At 45.6% G+C, this 19025-nt stretch overlaps 1 protein-coding gene across 2 annotated transcripts in view; it reads left to right on the top strand.

Moving 5' to 3' along the window:
* Window positions 1–1697: 1697 nt before the first annotated feature.
* Window positions 1698–19025, top strand: part of ESRP1 (epithelial splicing regulatory protein 1) — a 36806-nt gene continuing 19478 nt past the window's right edge. The window contains exons 1-7 of one of the 2 annotated variants that reach the window (XM_081013863.1): window positions 1698–1938; window positions 2847–2975; window positions 7070–7183; window positions 10305–10419; window positions 15927–16025; window positions 17094–17148; window positions 17985–18095. In XM_081013863.1, the coding sequence (XP_080869989.1) occupies window positions 1807–1938; window positions 2847–2975; window positions 7070–7183; window positions 10305–10419; window positions 15927–16025; window positions 17094–17148; window positions 17985–18095 (755 nt within the window). In that variant the 5' untranslated portion in view covers window positions 1698–1806. The remainder of the gene's footprint in view (window positions 1939–2846; window positions 2976–7069; window positions 7184–10304; window positions 10420–15926; window positions 16026–17093; window positions 17149–17984; window positions 18096–19025) is intronic. The other variant, XM_081013864.1, reaches the window with a different exon arrangement.

Below are 19025 nucleotides of genomic sequence, written 5' to 3'. Positions count from 1 at the left end.
TGTGGAGCAACAGGGAACTAGCCTCTGCTCCAACTCTTTTGCACGACAGCCCTTCATATATTTGGAGGCAGTTCTCCTTTAACGTTACTTGACTATATTGTTTCCCGGATCCTCACCAATCTGGGCGGTCGCCTCTTCTCTGTGTGGCTGATCTCTGCCATCCTTTCAGATTCCATTTCTTGACACTACTCCGTATGTTCCGTTGTGCGTGTCCTTCCGTTATCCTTGGCACCCAAACAAGAAGCCTGACCTTGTGCCTGTTTACTTGGAAGTAAGCCTCACTGGGCTCCTTTCCAAATGAGTGAACATAGCACTGCAGCCAAATACAACCTTTATTAGTAGGCTAGTCATAGACAGTTAGTGGCTAGTGCATTTGTTAAAGGGAAGTCCCTGGTTCAAGTGTTACCTCTGCCATGAGCTCACCGGGTGGGTCCTAAACAAGGCCGCCGCCCCAGCCTTCAAACACTCTCATCCTCTATACGAGGAAGAACGCTGACCTACCTGTCAGGGTTGTTGGAAGGATCACAACCAGGTAACGCACGTAAAATGCTTTGAATAATGCCCATAATGGATTACTGTTATTATTACAGATAGGTAGCCATGTTGGTCTGCCATAGTCAAAATAAAAAAAATTCTTCCAGTAGCACCTTTAAGACCTTTACACTGTGTATCTGAAGAAGTGTGCTTGCACACGAAAGCTCATACCAAGAACTAACTTAGTTGGTCTTAAAGGTGCTACTGGAAGAATTTTTTTTACTGTTATTATTGTTTGCTAATTATTACTACTACTACTTGCATTTATATCCCACCGTTCCTCCAAGGAGCTCAAGGCGGCGTAGTTCTCCACCCCAATTTATTTTCACAACAACCCTGAGAGGTCGGTTAGGCTGAGAGTGACTGGTCCAAGATGACCCAGTGACCTTCATGCCCTTTTGTTTCCCAGGTCCTATTAATAATATTTTTTAATTCATCAGAAGAAGATCCCAGGCCGGTTCACAAAAGCGAACACAAATTGAGAACCCGGAATACACAATAAAGCAAAGCAAACCAATAACCCCTCTAGTCCTAGCCCAACACTCTTACCACTACACCACACTCTCAGCTTTGTAAAATACATAAAACCAATACAGCACTTTATTTCTTTATTTTGCAGCTCCATACAAAGAAAGAATAAAAAGGCTCCGCTGTGGAGGTGAGCCGGCCAGCCTTTTCCGGGACTTCCAAACTCACGATCGCGTGCGCCTTCGTCTCAGGCAGGTGTCCCCTGGCGCCTCTCCGTCCCTGGGTTAAAGCCCCTCGGCCTGCTCCCCTGACCCGCCCTCGCCTCCTCCCCCCGCCCGCTTGCCACGTCCCTTGCGGGGAGAGAAGCCAATGGGCGGCCTCCCTCAGGTGTGTCTCTCTCACCTGCACCACGTGGGGCGGAGGAAGGGGCAGGTACAGCCACATCCCCAAACAGCCCCGGCCCGCAGCCATTTGCGCGCCTCGCAGGGGTGTAGCCCGCCCTGCGCTGCGGAATTGGCTCCTGTTGCAATTAAGCTACAAAAAGAGGCCGCGTGGGGCAGGCGCCTCCCCCCACGCCCCCGCTCTCCTAAATGCAGGTGCGGGGCAGGGACTGAGGGAGAGCTGAGGTGGCTGGAGGTGTAGGGTTGGGAAGGGGGTAGTATTGCTCCCCTGCACAGGAGAGGAGGAGGAGGAGGGCGGCTTGGGGGGGTGGCTGGGTTGGGGGCTGGCTGGGCTGGTTTTGCCAAAAGTTTGGTGAAGGTCCTTCTTCCCGCCCCTCCCTCTGTGGGGCTCATCCCCGTCGGCATGACGACGTCTCCGGGCTACCTGGTCATTCTGTTCGGGACCACCGCCGGAGCCAACGGGGCTCGGCTGGGCTCTGATGAGAGAGAGTTGATCCAGCTGCTGTGGAAGGTGGTGGATCTGGCCAATAAGAAGGTACTCCGCTTTCTTTTTTGTTTTCTGCGCTAGGAAGTGTGGGCAGGAACTTTTGTGCCCTCGGCAAAACCGAGGTGGGTCGGAATTAAGGTTGTGTACACCATATATTTAATACCCCCCAAAAAATCCCATTGGGAACTGCAGTTCACCTCTCACCCAGCTACAAGTCCCAGCATCCTTAAACTTCTGTTCCCAGGATTCCTTTATTTGGGTGTAGGAGTGCTTTAAATGTGTGAACGCAGCCCAGCTCCCATCCAGTGCACGGTTATTTGGGAGTAAATCCAATTAGATTCCGTGGGATTTACCTCTTGAGTTGTTAGTGGGGTGTTCTTTTTTGAAAAATAAATATATGCATGGATTTTGACCGTAAAGGTGTTTGAAAAGAAACTAGACTGCCCCCAAGAAACCCTTCCGGCTTAAGGAGTGTGCTCGAGGGGTTGTTCAGGCCCGGAGCGGTGCTGCTGGAGCCAGCCTGGCGTCAGAACGCTGCGAGCCCCGACTTCGGATCTCGGCCGGGCCGCGTGTAAACTCTCCGCGTGGTCCCAGTGACTGCCAAGGAGCTTGAAAGCAAGGCTCGATTTGTGCCCCGCGCGCCCTGGGTGACTCAGAAACCCGACGGAACCGGCCTGCACGTGTCTACTCGGAAGTAAACCCTTCCTTACTCTCCCAGATAAGCGGCCGCAGTGTAAACAAACGCTCGAAGAAACGAGGGCCTTGACTTCCAGAGGCTTGGGCCTACATGGGTCAAAGAGCCCGGCGCTGGCCCAGGTTAGATCCGGTTTACCAGCAACCAGCTTGGCCTGTCCTTATCTGGGAATGCCTGCAGGGGAGACCTTGGGTTGGAAGGATTTATCTCTTCCTTTTGCCTTCCCCCTCTTCTCCCCGACCCTTCCCTTAATTCCATGGAGTTGGGAAATCTGCATGAGGAGTTGATCGGGCCCGATCACTTGGAGCTGACGGACGAGTGCAAAGAAGAAACCGGCCTCGCCGAGGACCGCCTGGCGCTCGCCCCGCAGCTGGAGCAAGCTCTGAGACAGGTAAGCTAGGCTGGGTCGTGGGAATCGGGTGCATGCAGGTTAAAAGGGGGAGAAGTGCGAAGAAGACGCTCCATTTCTCTTCAGGGATGGGTTGGGCTTGTTTTGGGAGGGGAGGGAAAGCTGAGTCACCGCAGAAGGAGCAGGAAAAAGTCGACCTTCCTCGCCCACGTGTGCCTAAGGAAGACAGGAGATGGCTTCAGACTGTTTTTCTGATGTTTCAAAGCTCCATGGCCTTGGCATTTGTGTGCGCGCTTGCAAGTAAAGCCAGGAGGATGGCTGTTGCTGCTGTAGAGGCATCACTTCAAAATAGGAGCACAGAAATCTGCCTTGCTCTGAGCCAAAATATGTGTCCATTTTGCTCAGTATTGTCTACTCAGACTGGCAGCAGCTCTCCAGATTTTCAGGTAGCAGCTTTTCTCCAGCCCTGCCTAGGGGCATCAGAGATTGAACCTGGGACTTCCTGCATGCAAGGCAGATGTTCTATCACTGAGCTGTGGTCCGTCCCCAACTGCTCCACAGTGACACTTACTCCCAGATAAACGTGGCTAGAAATGGCAGCCTTGAAAGGAAGGTGGATCCTGTGATTTCCCTACTGCTGGGTCAGAAAAAACCCCAATTCAGAGTTGGCACACTTCCTTTCCACCTTGTTTACTCAATTCTGTCATTCCATAAGTCTGTGGTTTATTTTTGGAGTTGAGTAGAGGAAAGACCCGAAGAGTGGGTGCAGTAAATTAGGTCTCTCTAAAGTTGCTGGTCACTACTAGTCACTTCCACACAAGCTGGTGGAGGCCACAGCTGACTAGCAAATATATTAAACATCCCCCCCCCCCCCAGCTAGCTAACTGATAATTGAGCAATTACACCTTTCTCTAGGGACGCAGGTGGCACTGTGGTCTAAACCAGTGTGTTGTAGAGCCAGTGTGGGGTAGTGGTTAAGAGCGGTAGTCTCGTAATCTGGGGAACCGGGTTCGCGTCTCTGCTCCTCCACATGCAGCTGCTGGGTGACCTTGGGCCAGTCACACTTTGAAGTCTCTTAGCCCCACTCACCTCACAGAATGTTTGTTGTGGGGGAGGAAGGGAAAGGAGAATGTTAGCCGCTTTGAGACTCCTTAAAGGGAGTGAAAGGCGGGATATCAAATCCAAACTCTTCTTAGGGCTTTCCGATCAGAAGGTGGCACTGTGGGTTAAACCACTGAGCCTAGGGGTTGCCGATCGGAAGGTCTGAGGTTCGAATCCCTGCAACGGGGTGAGCTCCCTTTGCTCGGTCCCAGCTCCTGCCCACCTAGCAGTTCGAAAGCACACAGTGCTAGTAGATACATAGGTACCGCTCTGGTGGGAAGGTAAACGGCGTTTCCGTGCACTACTCTGGTTTCGCCAGAAGCAGGTTAGTTATGCTGGCCACATGACCCGGAAAAGCTGTCTGCGGACAAACGCTGGCTCCCTCGGCCAGTAAAACGAGATGAGCGCCGCAACCCCAGAGTCGTTCGCAACTGGACTTAACTGTCAGGGGTCCCTTTACCTTTACCTTTTTACCTTTCTCTAACGAGGAGGGAACTGCAAGCATACAACTGCCTACAAGGTCTTTCCAAAACAGATAAGAGGTTAAATAATAACTCAAGTTACTAAACAAATTTATATGCCCTCATGTGGAACAATGGGCACATTTTCCCTTATTGGTGGATTTTAAGAAGCGTTTGGGTCTGTAGTGAATCATAGAATAAATGATGTGCAAGTATTGTAAGGAAAAAAATGACTGTGGAGCCAAGCCCTTGGCGTGCCATGTTAGGGGCAATATTGTGCTGCTTGTACAAAAAGTTAGATGAAGAACCTTTTTTAAAATCGTGTTGTTAGAGAGTTATGAAACCCTACAGATGGGCTAATCCTACCATGAGGCAGAGTGAGCCAGTTACCTCGAAACAATTGCTGGGGATGCAGGGAGTGGCCATTCTTCTTGAGCCAGCTGGGATAGCTCAGTTGGTAGACCACTGAGACTCTTTAAGAGTGATGGGTTCAAAGCTTACATTGGGAAAAAGATTCTTGCATTGCAGGGGGTTGGACTAGACGACACTTGTGTTCCCTTCCAATTCTATGCTTTTATGATTAAGCAGCTATTTGCAACCACCTGAGATGGCAGCAATAACTGTACAGTCATACCTCGGGTTGAATATGCTTCATGTTGAGCGCATTCGCGTTGCGCTCTGCTGCATCCCGGAAGTAACGGAGCACTTTACTTCTGGGTTTCGCCGCTCGCACATGCGCAGATGCTCAAAATGATGCCTCGTGCATGCGTAGAAGCGGTGAAAAGCGATGCACGGGTGCACAGACCTGCCATTGCTTGTTATGTTTGCTTCTGGACGCGAACGGGGCTCCGGAACGGATCCCGTTCGCATCGTGAGGTTCCACTGTTAGAGGCAATATGTCTCTGAATACTGGTTGTTGGGAACTGCAGGTGGGCAGAGTGCTGCTGTGCTCATGTCCTGCTTGCAGGCTGCCCACAGAGATGCTGTTGGCCACTGTGACGACAGGATGCTGGAGTAGATGGGCCATTGGCCTGATTCATTGGTGGTAGTTCAGTGCTTGCGTGTTATTGATCGGATCTGGCTCTCTCACTTAATTGCCTTCTTCCAATATGTCACAGACATGCTGATTTTCCTTTGGGGAAAATCTCTGACCAAGCAAGCAGGACAAAAGGCCACCTGGCTGGCCCACGCCTTGCAGCTTTCTTCATGTGATGCATATGAGTGCCGCTGCACTGATGCACTGCATTACAGTGGTACCACTGGTTGCGAACGGGATCCGTTCCGGAGGCCCATTTGCAACATGAAAAGAGTGCAACCCACAGCAGCACGTCTGTGCACATGTGGGTTGTGATTCACTGCTCCTGTGCATGCGCATGACGTCATTTTGCGCTTCTGCGCATGCGCGAGCGGCGAAACCTGGAAGTAACCCTTTCCGGTACTTCTGGGTCACCGCAGGACGTAACCTGAAAGAATGTAACATGAAGCAAACATAACATGAGGTATGACTGTACATCAGCTGTCTTGAATAAGCAGCACACTGGTGTCAATTGGACAGTGAGTGAGGGGTACTGAGGTGTTGGAGGACTGTGTGTGTGTGTGTGTGTGTGTGTGTGTGTGTGTGTAGCATGTGGTCTACCTCATACTGGGTCATCTTAGTCCTATCCCTTGCAATGTAGTGGAGCATTTTGTCCAAATGTCAGATTGAACCAAGATCCAGTGGTTAAGCTGGTCAGATTCTGTTTTGGGGATGACGTGAGGTTCATATTCACCTCAGGAAGCAAAGTAACTTGGGCCAACCCTGTGTAAAGATTTGCTGAAGGTTGCTCATATTTAATTGTGTATGATCAAGATGCTATAAAAAAAAAATCCTGCCTCTCTAGTAGAAATTGTGTGTGTGGTTTGTATTAATGGAGTCATTAGCCATTTAGACATAAAGCTCACTGCTTGACTTTGGCCAGTCACATATTCTTGCCTATCCTACATCACAGACTATTATGAGGGTAAAAAGGAGCAACGCTGTGTTCTGCTCAGAGTTTTTTGGAGGAAGGGCAACTAAATCCACAGAGCAAAAAATACCTTAACAACATCTATCTAACTTGCAACCTTGAAATACACCTAAATCTGCTGAAGTTCAAATATTCTTCATTAATTTTGCTGCACCTACACTATCTCTTGAATGGTTGTTTGCTGTTGTGCATTTTTGTGATTCCTCTTCCATTTGTTAACATGATTTTAACAGAAGCCTATTTTGGCATTAAGTGGTATAAAAATTAATATTTATTAATGTTTTGTTGATAATTTTACTGTTTCCTGTAAACCATTTAGAGGTTTTAATGCAATCAAGTGGTATATACATTTTGTTAAATAAAAATAATATTTTGGTTTGAAAGCCACTTCTGGGACTTCGTGATTGAAAAGCAGGATACAAAGTAACGTAAGCAGCACTCTGATTTGGGCAGGTAGTGAATCCTACTGAAAGCATAACTGATAAAAAATATATATCTAGTATTGCAAATTGTACTTTCAGGTTGTAAGTAGATTTTTCTTTTTCTTTTTGTGTCTTGTAACTTTTAGTTTAACCAGTCTGTGAGCAATGAACTAAATATTGGTGTAGGTACCTCGTTCTGTCTCTGCACAGATGGGCAGCTTCATCTCAGGCAAGTTCTTCATCCTGAAGCTTCCAAAAAGGTATGAAGACTAAGATTTAATTAATTCTGACCCCTTCTGACAATCAGGATATGCATGAATCTATTGCACATAGTTTTGCTTAAAATGAAGTATTTCTCGTCACATTTCCCGTTTTCTGAAATCACTGATGTACGGGGATGTGTAAAAGAAGAAAATGGTTTGTTTTTCACAGTCCGGTCTTGTTCTTTTTGGGGGGGGGGGAGTTACAGGACTAAGTATTCATTCTTTACATGTTTCTGTTACATACCAACTGCAGTTCTTGCCTGTAATTTCTATTGAGTAGTATAATGACCCAACATGAATTTTAATGTTGAGCACAATTGCATTTTCAAAGCAAAATTGATTGTTAGATAGCATGGTTGCAAGTGTTCCCAGATCTTGCTGCCATAAACAGTATTTAAATCCTAAATGCACTTAACCTATGTACACTTAACTTTGATTAAGACTCATTGCCTTCAGTGGGATTTACATCTGAATAAAGTATGCATAGGATCAGGTTGCATATAAGAATATTCATTTTGACTTGGACCTAATCCTTGGTTGGAAATCCCGCCAAGTTTTATCTGGCTGTGATCATCTACTCTGGTTGGATCATGTTTGCAAAAATGCAGTGTACTCTACTTAGATCTTCCTCTGAAAATGGTTTGCATGTTTCATTTAAGTTATAGCTGGCATTGCAGACTTGGATCATATATTGCCAGTCTTAAAAACAACTACACTTTGCTGGCTAGTGTTTGCTTCCAGGCGCATTGCAGAGTAACCTTTAAAGTACCGAACAACTTGGGACCCATGTGCTTGATGATGCCTACTCCAAATCAACCTGCCTGCATTTTAAGTTCATTTTCTGATGCCCTTCTTCAAATGCTACTTTTATCACAGGGGAGAATTGCTTCAACAAGGGAGGTGGCCTATTTTTGGTACCCCAGTTGGGTACCTTTCCAGGGGGGTATGTCTGGTCCCAACCTTGTTTACTTGTAGGTGCCAGACAAAAACATTTTATTTCTGATGACTTAAATATTTTAAAACTTGACAAAAACTACTGCCTGCCTATATCTACTGCTTGTTTCCTTATATTATCTATTTTGTTTTGCTTTGTGTCTTATTTTTTGTAAATTACCTTGCAATCCATTGAGATAAAACGTGTGTAAATATTACCAGTAATGCAGTGGTTGATCTTCCTTCCCAAGCAATGCTTGCTTGGAATTTATGCTGCTTCTGTATAAGAAATCTACGTATGCAGCGTTGCGTATGTACTACATCGCAGGTACACTGCATGTGGATTTCCAGCGCATGTGACAGCAATGCCAGTAAAAATCACATGTGAAGCAATTTTTACTTTGGCTGTAGCTGATGCATTTTGCTGCTTAATCTATCAGTCATCTTTTCAAGGAGATTAAATCTGTGCTCCGCACCTTTCAGATCACGTTGTTGTAGATCTTGAAATTCTGGTCGTGAACAATCTGTGCTTTCCAAGGGTTCCTAATGTTACAGTAGCAAAAATACATGCATGTTTTGAATCTTGTTGGGTTTTTTGTTGCTTTCAAAAATAAGGAAGAACACCAGTAAACTCATCTTTCAACCCATTATAAAGAGAATACATATTCTCTTAGTAGTTGGGTGGGCAGTCTGGAGTTCAGCACCACCTGGAGAGCCCCACAGTTTTCATCAGCTGTGAGGCTTGAAGCAGAGGCAAAACAGAAATCAATCTGACACAGAAGTATGCCTCTTTTTTTTTTTACTTTTCACTTCAGCCCACCCTCCGCTATGTAAATCAGTGCCTGAGGCGTATTGCCCTATAATAGGATCACATTGCTCTAGTGATGCGCCAACAGAGCGGGGGAGGGAATGAAGCTTTTTAGCCATGCCCAAGGTTCTAAACCATGTCAATTGCAGCTAAAATAATAATAACCCCATTCATAAATATATAGTGGTGCAATGCATTTGTCCTTTCTCAAAAAGCCTTTGGGGTTGAGTTGATATGAAACATAGCAATATATGGTACATACGTGTGTGTGTGTGTGTGTGAGAGAGAGAGATGCTACTATTTATTTGATCCTTAGAGCAGTCTTTAAACTTCTATAAAATAACAGAATAATGGATGTGTGCGAAATCTGGCCTTCATTTGGGATAAGCTGCGTAGCTCGTCCATACTTCTTCTCGTGAGCATTGCAGGCTCTTCCAATCTTGCATCTTCCAATATATGCACAGGTACAAAAAATGCTGTGTGGAAGAGACTTCTCTATGTCTCTTCTATACAGCCAGGCCAAGCCAGGATTCAGGGAGCTCAACCCTGCATATAAATTAGAGAGGAGGTTTTAAGTTGGGAGGTTCTTTATGGAAATGTTTTCCATAATAAGAGACCTTACTGGAAAAGATGGAGAGTTTCTTGCAAGAACGGGGATCCTTTGATCCTCCAGATCTTGCTGGCCTCAGACTTCAGCATGATCAGCTGTTGGGGCTAATGGGAAAACAGCAACATCTGGAAAGCCACAGGTTCCTCATACCTGGCTTACAATACTGAAGGAATGTGTGGGTGGTGGTTTTTTCTTCTTTTGCACTTTCTTTTGCGCAAGACTATAAAAGTGGCCTGGAAGGACTATGGGAGGAATCCAGCATAATGCAATGGCAAATTTTCCATCAGTGCACAAGCTTTTCAGCTTGCCAGGTGGAACAATACCCCCTCTCCCCTCTCCGCATGCTAGTCTGGGGTTCTCCTAATCCCCCCATCATTTTTGGGAGTGTTGGGTGTGTACGGAGGGAGGCAAGAAGCCCCACTCTATTAGCAGAGACCCTTGCACTGGCTTCTGTTAGTGGGGCTTGTTAGTTGAATCCTGCCCTTAGTCTGAGATGATGTGTTTGCCTTTTCAAATGAGTTCTGCAAAACCTTTCTTGGCTCTGTTAGTCTTCATTTCGTGAGTAATTGTGAATGGGGCACAATTTCTTATTAAACAACACTGAGGGTGAGCTCTCACGAGGGGAAACTTAGATACTGGTAAGTGATAAAAAGTTGACTTGCAGCTTACAAAACGGTTTCCTGTAAGGCTAACTGAGCATGCTTTCAACCTGATAGTGTACAAGCTACACACCTTGACTTACTAGAACTAACATGTCATTTTTGCAGAACATCTTGTTGTCTGAATGTTTCTACTCATTTTTTGATCTGCGGAAGGAATTCAAGAAATGTTGTCCTGGCTCACCTGAAATCGACAAATTAGATGCTAAAGCCATGGCGGAATGTATCCTTTTCAAATAAATGAAGTGTTAAGAGCAGTGCAAGTTTAATCTTTAGAGTGTCTGGAAGAATTGTGTTTCAGTTCAGCTTGCCTTTGAAGCTCCTTTCTTCAAGGTTCTCCTCTTTAAGACCAGTCAGAGTGTCCTTGGAGGCAGAAACACTCTCTGGTTCTTGAATGTTGCAATTTCTGATGTTAGATTTTTGCTAGAAGACCACATCATGTTTGCTACAACAGACTTGGCACAGGTACCCCTCTACTCTATCATTTCCAAGGTTTACCCTTGGAAGTCAGATCAGATTCTCTCTCCCGGCTTTTGTGTTAGTTGCACACAATTCTGCCTGGCAGGGTGTATTGTGATTAGTTGCAGAGCTTAATCAGACCCCTATCAACCATTGGGGCTGGGACTGAGGGGAAGAAGGGGGACTGTTCTTGGGTTTCTCCATAATAGTGTTCTTAATTACACCACTATTGCAAGCACAACGTTATGCTGCTTGGTTGCTCTGTGGACTTCTCTACCTGAGTTAGAGTCCTTCAACATCTAGAGGGCCACAGATTGATTACCCCCGCCCTGTGCAGGTTGTTTCTTTGGGTTCCACTGCCCTGGGGATTTGAAAACTCTGAATTTCATCCCCAGCCAGCATGAGTTGGGGATAAGGCATCATGCTATTGTTAAACCTTCTTTGGTGACCTCACTGTGAAAATTTGACTGTAAAGGGGGGAAGCAAATGAGGAGAGCACATTTTGAGCTGGAAAAAAATCGGGGGGATTTTTCAGTTTCTGATTCAGCCACCTGCAGCTGCTTTTCATTTTTTCTTTTAAAAAAGGAAAGGTTGGGAAATAGTTAAAATGCGTCAGCCATGGGACATCTAATCCAACCCTCCAAGGTCTCTCTTGCTTTGCCATCTGCCGTTTCTTTTGAGTGGGAAGCATAACTAGCCTTTCTGTCAGACTCATGCAGAGGTTTGGTATCATGGGCACCACACAACCCAAACTGAAGCTTTTTAATCGGTTGTAAAAGTAACTTAACAAAGGGGCCAGTGGCAGGTGGCGGTTTGGGGAGGCAGTGCTCACCTGATGGTGCTGCTTACCAGGAGGCAGGGGCAAGGTGGTGGGAAGGTCAGTGTGGTGCCTATACTGTGGCAGAGCCAGTCAGCTGGTGGGAGGTCAGGTACACTGCTGCTGCACCACCACCTCTAGGCCATCTACTACTGAATGAGGCCCATGTATCCGAGCCACTGTGGTGTAGTGGTTAGAGTGCTGGACTAGGACTTGGGAGATCAGGGTTCAAATCCCCACTCAGCCATGAAGCCCACTTGGTTGACTTTGGACCAGTTACTATCTCTCTGCCTCTTTTCTCACCTCGAGCTCCTTTGAGAAAAGGTGGGATACAAATGCAATAAAACATTAGTCTGAAATGTTATTCGACGGTAGTTACTACAAGCACCTTACTGTTGCATCTGAAGCCACAGCTTTCTCACCTTGTGGCGGTCTTCTCTGAAGCCTTCCATAACTTACTTACTTTTATTTATTAGTTTTATACAGTATCCTGGCCTTCCTTCCAAAGGAGCCTAAATACAGGATTTCAAACAAGATCTAACTAATGTCGAGTACTTTCCTTTCTAGTGTATTGGCAGCAATGCTCCTGTTAAGATACGACATTGGCTTTTTGTGCTGCAGCATCACCTTGCTGACTCAAGTTCCCTTGGTCCACTACAACTCATGTGCCAGTTTTAGTTGCCCATCATGTTATATAGCCATAAATGATAGGGCACCGACTTGTGGATTTATCAGCCTAGTTCTTCGGTGTGAGAGCTTCCCACCACGCTGACCAACGAGCTAGGGAACTGACTGTTCCAACTTGGATCCTAAAGTGGCCCTGTGTTTTACAGCTATTTGCATTCCCTGCCCCTGCTTCAGTTCATCGCCGTTCTCCACTTGCAAAGCTCGCTCAGCTAGTTTCTGGTTGCAGATGCCTCAAGGGTGGAGTGAATCAAGCTTGCATGGCTGCCCATAAATCATGTGCCTTCGGAGGATACATTCTGCTGTTCCCTTAACAGTCAGACATGCAGAAATCATTACATGGCCAATATGAGTATACTTGCAACTAGAAATGCCCACATAACTTGTTTGGGTCAAGGCTTTTGAAATTCCATTCAGATGTTTGAAGGAAATACAGTTTCATCCTCCTAGCACTGTGCCACTTAGGAAACAGGCTGGGGCAGTAGCCTTTAGTTGCAATGTAAAATTATACAAGATGATTGTTATAATTTTATTATTCGTACCCCACCCATCTGACTGGGTTGCCCCAGCCACTCTGGGCAGCTTCCAACAGATAGAAAAACTTCCCTATACAGTGGTACCTTGGTTTACAACCATAATCCGTTCGGAGGTCTGTTTGTAAACCAAAACAGGTTGTAACCCAAGGCGCGCTTTTGCCAATGGGGCCTCCCAAAAAAATTTGTTTGTAATCCAAAAAAAGGTTGCAAACCGGGACATGCACTTCCGGGCTTGACGTGTTTGTAATCCAAAACGTATGCAGACCAAGACGTATGTAAACCAAGGTACCACTGTACTGTACAGGAAAATTATTTGATTATTTATTACATTTATATCTCACTGTTTTTCCAAGGAGCTGAAGGTGGCATAGATGGTTCATCCCCCTCATCAACCATCATAATCTTCCCCTCATAATCCCCACAACAACCTCTGTGAGGCAAATGAGGCTGAGAGGCAGCGACTGAGCCAAGGCCTCCCAGTGAGCCTCATAGTTTGGCAAGATCCTAAGTACTATACCATGCTGGCTCTCAAGTTATCGGAACGGTGTTCTGAAAAGCAATTTGAAGTAGCTATGGGAGGTGAACCAGCACTTGTACTACATGATGTGTAGGCTTGAACACAGGAGGGCAGAAGTGTAGAGAGACTAGGGAATATGCATCGCACCGAATCCTAATTTTGCCAAGTGCATCTTGCATTCTCCTAACCTTTGCATATTTAGTCTTACGAAGGTTCCCAATTGTAAGGAAGGCAGGAGGTGCAGCACACCCCACCACTGCTGGGAGTGGGACTGACAAACACCCCCGCTCTTCCTCTAGTCATTTTTGCCTCTGCTATTCAGTATGCTGCTCTGCAGTACAAACATCTTGTGCATGAATAGCTAGTGCATCAGGTAAAAGCCCAGACAGAAGTCTCTCTCTCTCAAGAGATGCTTCTCTTCCATTTGCAAAGAGGTTCTCTCTCATGGGGAGCATTCAGGGAGATGCCGCCTCCTGTCTTCTGAAGTGGTACAGCCCTAGGAGGCAGTCTTGGAAAAAGACATGAAAGCTTAGGAGCTAAATGTCACCTTAAACCTAGTTTATGGACGCAGCAATGGAATGTCTAGGCACACTTTTTTATAAGAAGAATACAAAGCTGAAAATGAATGAACTGCCCCTAAAATATTATGTTCATTTTTCACATGGTGTTGTCCTTCCCCAGCCCAACCCCCTAATACAGTGGACCCTCTGGTTACATACCACTCTGGATACGTAACTTTCAAGTTATGAGTGCGGCAAACCCGGAAGTATGTTCTTCCGGGTTTCGCCACATGCACAGGAGTGGCGCCTCTGGTTATGGACCCCCCAGAACAAATTCAATCCATAACCAGAGGGTCCACTGTATTCTTAAGAGGGTCTCTTCTCCAGTCTTCAGAGAGTAGCTGGAAGTGGGGAGGCAGAAAAAGGTTCTCCTTTCCTTCCACTCTGCAGTTTTAATCTGAAATCTTAGGCGCAGTACTGCGCCCAGAGCTCAGAAACTGCTCGCACTAATGAAATTCCCTGTCACCAGATGCACCTAAAACAATGGGAGTTTTGAACACTGCTAGGAGGATTGTGTTGGGTTCTCCCCCCACCCCCTGAACATTTTTCATTGGCTTTGAGATGTTAATGGTTTGTGGAAAAGGATAAATGCTAGTCGTAGATCTGCTAAGAGTCTAGACTCTGACTTCATCAAGCATGTCTGACTCAATTTCAACCAATGTTACACTGATAATTTGAGGAATTGTATAAAATGGAAGAAATGCTGTGGTTGGTAATCTACAGGAGCAGGAGGGGGATACTGTAAAAACAAAATGCTAATCTGTCAGAGTATCAAAGAGGAAAAAATCTAATAACGATGTGCAGATCAATGGCCAGAGCTGCTAATGCAGCATGGCAATGTCAGAGCCATTAATTGTGAATAACTGGGAACGAAACCATTTTATGTAGGAAAAGGAATATTTCTCATGCAAATGCTTTCATGCAGAGGTTTGCAGTGCTGCAGAAGCAAAGAGTCTCATTTTGTGTTTGACAATCTGTTTTATAAAAATAAATCTGAAGCATAAGGAGTGTAATGGATGTACTTAGTTCCAATATATACGATCATATACAAAAATTACTTTACATATTTTGTGTGTGTGTGAGATATATAAATAGAGATACATATGGTTACATTGACTAATGAAGTAGGGACGTGGGTGGTGCTGTGGTCTAAACCACTGAGCCTCTTGGGCTTGCTGATTGGAAGGTCAGCAGTTTGATTCCCTGCGATTCCCAGCTCCTGCCAACCTAGCAATTCGAAAGCATGCCAGTGCAAGTAGATAAATAGGTACCACTGCAGTGGGAAGGTAAGCGGCGTTTCCGTGCGCTCTGGTTTCTGTCAGTGTTCCGTTGTGCCCGAATTGGTTTAGTCATGCTGGCCACATGATCCGGAAAGCTGTCTGTGGACAAACGCTGGCTCCCTCGGCCTGAAAGTGAGATGAGCGCTGTACCCAAAAGATGCCTTTGACTGGACTTAACCATCCAGGGTTCCTTTACCTTTTACCTTTAATGAAGTAGTTCTTCACACAGCACATAGTCAAACTATGGAACTCGCTTCCCCAGGAGGTAATGACTGTCACTGACTTGGATGACTTCAAAAGAGGATTAGACAAGTTTGTGGAGCACAGAGCAATCAATGGCTACTAGCCAGGATAGCTGTGCTCTAACCTCCACAGCTGGAGACAGCAGTGCTTCCAAACCAGGTGAGGGGAGAGTGCATTTGTGCTTACGTTCTGCTCGCTGGTTTCCCACACACATTGGTTGGCCACTGAGAACAGGATGCTGGACTAGACGAGCCATTAGCCTGATCTAGCAGGCTTTTTCTTACGTTAAGCATAATACCTGTTTCATTACTGTAATAGATTTATGGCTTAGTGATTAACTTCATCATTCCAAGATCAGAGGAAACACGTTTGAAGCTTTAAAATTTTATATTGTGCGTCAGATCTCATCAAGATTGTGAATATTTTCCTTTTGTACATTTCCAGCTCTTATGTTTCTAATTACCGTACTCTTTTAACAGTATGGTGGGTGGGCAGATACCTAGATGTGGAGGATATGAGAGAACAGGCCTAGGGACAAACACCACAGTGAATCGATACAGATTGATATCTGGCCCTGAAGCATAATCTGTTTAAATTGCCGCTTTAAGATTCTTGACTTAACACCAATGCTCAGATCTGAATCTTGACAAGAGCAGTTCACCACAGAATTTTGGAGCGTCTCAGGTGGAAGACATGGGAAACGTCATTTTAACACTCATCTCAGAACCATACAGTAAGCTGTTTCTGTTTTTCCGGTTGCCTGTTCCTGGTAAATCTGTCATCACTTTGTCCTTTGCGTCTGATTGACAGGGATGACTTGTTTTTTTTAAAAGAAATTTAGGATATTCAGGTGTGCCATAATTTCCTCCCTTCCCTACTGACTATCCAGGTACTAAAGGCTGCTGAGCCAGTTCTGTTGCAAGATTAAATGTTTCGAACTAGACTACCAGAAAGCCAGCTTAGGAACTTAGAAATCAGCAGAATGAAAAGGAAATTATGGCGCAGTGGCAGGAAATCTGTGGCTCTCAAGATGCTGGTGGGCTCCAGCTCCCATCAGCCCCAGCCGGTGTGGCCAGTGGATGGGCGTGATGGGAGCTAGAGTCCAGCAACATCTGGAGGGCCACACGGCTCCCAGATTCTGCTATAGCCCTCTTTCCTCACATGAAAGTACAACACAGATGCAAAGAGGCTGTGGGGATCACATGCTCAGCCTGAGAGTTCTAAATCACACAAGGAACCTACACAGAAATAATAAGACTTCCTGCCATGGTCATCCATGGTGGGTGGACCATAATCTCCAGTTTCTCAGCTTCCTTCCTTTTTAAAATCGGGGTACGTTTCTAGCATGTTGTGGAATTTAACAGATAAGACAAAATATGCAGACACGATTCCCATTTTTGTGAGAATGAGTCTGCTCATCATATTTTAGTGTTTTACTCCTCACCCCAGAGAAAACGTCCTGTGGGTACACATGCTCCCTGCTTTAAATATTCTCATGTGAGGGACTGAGAGGAGCTGCACAACTTTGGAGGCAGAGACTAAACATAGAGCCCTGTAACCCTGCTGTTGCCTTTTTGCACAAGTGACACTCTATTTACTAAAAACACACCAGCTTCAGAAGCAGCTCCAGGCTTAGTATGGTTGGCAGAGAAGAGGCTCCATCAATGTGTAATTGTTGGGTTGACTTGAGGAATCATGCAGCAGTTCTTGAGACAAGAAGTGCTTTTTCGAGATGTGCAATTGTCCCCTTCTTTGGCAACATGTTGGAATTTCGCTAACTTCATGCTGCTGTGTTTTGTAGATCACACGTTTTCGGATCCAGAAAGGGTGAACTACAAATTTGAAAGTGGGACCTGGTAAGTGCATGCTCTTTTTGTAACGTGGGAAAGCAACAGTTTCTTTCCATTTTGAATCTGGCCTGCTGTTTTCCTTAGAATACTGTAACTTAGGGGCAGGGAAATGGATCCATACCTCCACCGCCAGGCATCTTGCTTGTGAACTGACCTGTGGTGTCTGGGTGACTATGGTTAAGAGCTAAAACGTTGTGCTAGGTGGACTAATGTTCTGACCCAGCATTTTTAAAAAAAATTATCATTACAATTAAACTCAACCCTCCTTCCCAGGAGCAAAGGATAGCATACTTTGTTCTATTCCTGTATTATCCTTGCAACCACCCTGTGAGGTAGATTAAGACTTAAGCGCTAGTGACTAGCTAAGCAGGTCAGTTGAAATTAAGGGACATAAATGAGGCATGGTTGCTAACTTTAGTGGGTCTACTCTGAGTAAATGCTATTTTACTACAACCCATAGCCTTAAATACATTTCACTACCTGCAAGGAGCTTACAATATAAAAATGATAAGCTGGGAAAGAGACAAAGCAGCAAGACTGCCACAGATAGTCTATTCAAAACATCTGCAGCCTAGTGGTGACAACATTGGCTCTTGGTTTCCCCCCCCCCCCCCACTTCCATTTTTGAAGATTACAGCATATTGGAGGACAGGCCCATAATTTCAAAACTGGCTGAGATTCTCTTTTTGGGGGGTAGGGGTGGGGATAAGTCTCTCCCTGACGTGTTGCGAAAGCATTTTGAAAAATGTGGAATGTGAGCCTATAGAAGATATCCCTGGCTCTAGCCATGGTTCATGATGATAGGCAAGTTTTAAATATATATCCTTTTGCTTGATCTGCAGCAGCAAGATGGAACTTGTAGATGATAACACCATAATCCGAGCAAGAGGCTTACCATGGCAGTCATCGGACCAGGACATTGCTAGGTTCTTCAAAGGCCTTAATATTGCCAAGTTAGTTCTCTCATTTAGTAACGTTCATTATTTTCAGCCATGTTCTCAAACTGTTTCCTGGAGTTGACGTATTGGCTGCCCTTGGTGACCAACCGAAATTTGTATTTGGCATGACCTTGCTAAATACAATGAAGGCTAAATGCAACTATCGTAGGGGTGAGACCCTGCTCCCCGGCTCATGGCTAAGAGAGAGGACTGGAAATTTACCTCCCTTGCCCCAAGCCTTAGACCAAGTGTGGGGACCGGACATGCTTGCTGAGGTTAATGGGAGTTGTAGTTCAGCAGCATCTGGCAGGCAAAAGCTTCTGCACACCTGCCTTTGACACTCAGGAAGCCGCGGGAAAACTCATGGTTTTTGAAATGACTCCAAGGCTCAGTGAAGGAATAGAGCCTCCCTGGGCCTAGGTGAAAGGCAGGGGCTCTCCTTCATCCCGCGTTCTTGCCAGAAGAAAAGAGGCACTTGCCAGTGGCAAGCTAGTGAGTGCATTTGTGGATCCTTTATCTTACTTTTTTTTTTTTCATTTCCTGAGTTGCCCTCGGCTGAGTTAAAAACCAGGTAAAATACAATCACAATGCAGCAAAACCACAGCTAAAATAGTTTGCTTTCTGTTTGAAAAAATGGACTTTAATGTCTTTTTCTGGACTTTCTGAAATTGGCGTGGATGCAAAGGTGGTCAACTTATGGCCCTCCAGATGTTGGCGGACTATTATTCCCACTGAACCTGTGGCCCAACTGTTGCCAGTCACTTGATTTCTGTCATAACAACACATGACAACTTCAGATGGGCTTGCTGTCATCTGATTGGCACGGACAGCAAGCCCTGCTTTGCCTTTTTGCAAGTGCGTTTTGCATTCAGACCACAGCTGTGAGAAAAGCTGTGAGCAAAGTTATGTGCAGAGAGGGAAAATGTCTGTTGCAGAGCCAATTTG

The sequence above is a fragment of the Podarcis pityusensis genome, assembly GCF_964106645.2.
Source record: "Podarcis pityusensis genome assembly, chromosome: 7".
Lineage (NCBI taxonomy): Eukaryota > Metazoa > Chordata > Lepidosauria > Squamata > Lacertidae > Podarcis > Podarcis pityusensis.
Note: the sequence above shows the minus strand (reverse complement) of the source record. Positions and strands in the feature narration are given on the sequence as shown.